General features: G+C 29.4%; 1 protein-coding gene across 1 annotated transcript; it reads right to left on the reverse strand.

Moving 5' to 3' along the window:
- Positions 1–930: 930 nt before the first annotated feature.
- On the reverse strand, positions 931–1,419 carry LOC131036040 (uncharacterized). The gene has a single exon (XM_057967840.2). The coding sequence runs from the start codon at positions 1,417–1,419 to the stop codon at positions 931–933; it is 489 nt and encodes a 162-aa protein (XP_057823823.2).
- Positions 1,420–2,518: the final 1,099 nt, after the last annotated feature.

A 2,518-nucleotide genomic window follows, 5' to 3' on the forward strand; every position in this document is an offset into this window, starting at 1 on the left:
AAGTGTTGGTTAATTGTTTAACAAAGTTGGATAATTTGTAGGTAGCTATTTATGATAGAATCAATCAAATATAATATATTTTGTATTTCTCTATCTCATTTGCAGCTATAACATATATCATCATTTTATATAGGATTTACCCTAATCCCACCATAATCATATAGACTCATAATTGATAAATAGGACAACAATTAAAATGGTTAATTTGGAATTCAGAAGTTGTAATCAACACAAAATTAAGGTTGTAAATATATTTACATCAATAGACATTCATTATGTGAGAGGAGCTTTAACTTAATCTTGTGAAATCCAAATTGTGCATACAAAGCTATGCAAGTTGTAAGATCCTATACATTAGAACTTAAACTTTGAATAATTATAAATTTGATTCTATACCATTAAACAAAAATAAATTAAAAATATTATTTAATAAACATTTATTGATACTAAATTGTGATATTAGAACTTAAAACAAAACACTAAACACTAGTAAATTTGAATCTACATTTAAAGACCTTAAAAAAACAAAAAACAAAACAAACAAAAAACAAAAAAAACAAAAAACAAAACCAAAAAAAACAAAAAACTTAATTGCTATCGCTGCATATTGTTATTAGAAGCAAATCACAATGCATCTACTAAGATTTTCTGGCATCTATCTCGATACGCATAAATAGTGAGCTATTATTGAGCGCCACGTAGAACAACATTTCTGTATTGCAAAGTTGCTATCATGTAAAAAGATTTATTAAAGCTTTAACCAGCAGACACATAATCATCAGGTAAAGTCAAATTGACATACAAAGTTCTAAAATAAACGGTTGGGAGATGGGCGAAAATATTCTGGTGAATGGATGGAAACTACTGTAAAAATGAAGACACATCTTCAGGTTTGTACCACTAAACCAAGTAAACAGAAAACAAAAAGAACTAGCCTATGAATTTGGCGACAGCTTTGGTACCCTCACAGACGGCATGCTTACAAAGTTCTCCCGGAATCATAAGCTTTGCAGCAGCCTGAATCTCTCTGGAAGTGACCGTGTTTTTCTTGGCGTACTTGGCCAGTTTGCAAGCTTCACTGCTCAACTTATCAAAGATATCATTGACCAAATTGTCCATGATGAGCATAGCCTTGTTAGAAATTCCCACATCATGATGGACTTGCTTGAGCACCTTGAAGATATAAAACTTGTATGATTCCCTACTCATCTTCCTCTTCTTATTATTGCTACCTTTCCTTTCAACCTGTAATTCCACATGAGTGGGGGCCTCCTTGTGCGCTTGTGAGGAAGGAGGCTTGTGGGTAACTATCGGCAGTTTCACAGCTTCAGCAAGCTTTCTTTCCATCTCAATTTTTGCTTCTGTGCTTCTTGCCTTTCGTTCCGCCGCGAGCTTTTTTAGCGCCACTTTGGGAGCCATTGCTGAGTGATAGTATTTACCTGCTCCTTACAAAATCAATGAAGTGATAAAACCCTAGAGAGCAAATCAAAACGCAAGAAAGAATGGTTTGATTGCTTGAGTTGTGATTCACACATATATGGGAGGAATCTTGATTTATCTATTATAGGTCGGCCCTTAGGTTTTCTCTACATTGCGTATGTTTAAATATATTGTTGTGAAAGGAAGGTAACCTTTGGCCGACCTTAATCTAGGTTAATTAAACTAGTGTTTTTATTATTTTAAATATTTTAAAAAGTTTTGAGATATCATAAGGTTACGAATGAATTTAATAGGTCATAAATTTTATTAGTGATTTTATTATTTTTATAATTAAAATAAAAGTATTTGTTCTTCATTTCCCTGACACAGTGATCTATAATGGGAGTTTCGGCTACATGGCATCCCTTATTTTGTTTTGTTTTTCAAAATCTATGTAATGATTGTTTTTTTAATATTTAATAGGTCCTTTGATTATGACCTTTTATTGAGAAAAAAAAAAAAACTCTTTATTTATTTTATATATTTTATCTAACTGCTAATTTATTATTAATTATCATCAATCAATATATTATGTCTAATATTAATGTTCGTAAGGCTAGAGTGTAATGCGATCAATAATATCTCTTTCTTGGTCGTGCCCCTAGTGAGCCCAGTTGTAATAGGTTTTGAAAATTAATAAAATTATTTGGCTTTGGCCTTTTACGATCAAAAAAATAAATAAATAAAATTTAAATATAGAAATTAGATTTGATTTTTAAAAATTTAAAAAAAAATTGTATTAGAGAAAATAAATAAACAATCTAGATACATTAAAATTTAAATGTTTTTGTATATAGCAAATGTAATTTAAAGTAAAATAAAATAGTTTCAATTGATATCTCTTCACATTTTTCTATAATAGTTAAAACTATACCCCTTTCTACCATTGGAGAATGCTTCAGCATTAATTAAAATTTTGACTTGTAAATGGTTATTAAATATTAAAGATTAAAAAAATAATTTCATAATCATGAAATAAGATGTTGATCCTCTTATTGTTGCTAATAAATTGTAAATAACATATTATAAATTAACTTAG

This window comes from Cryptomeria japonica, chromosome 10 (assembly GCF_030272615.1).
Source record: "Cryptomeria japonica chromosome 10, Sugi_1.0, whole genome shotgun sequence".
NCBI classification, from domain to species: Eukaryota; Viridiplantae; Streptophyta; class Pinopsida; order Cupressales; family Cupressaceae; genus Cryptomeria; species Cryptomeria japonica.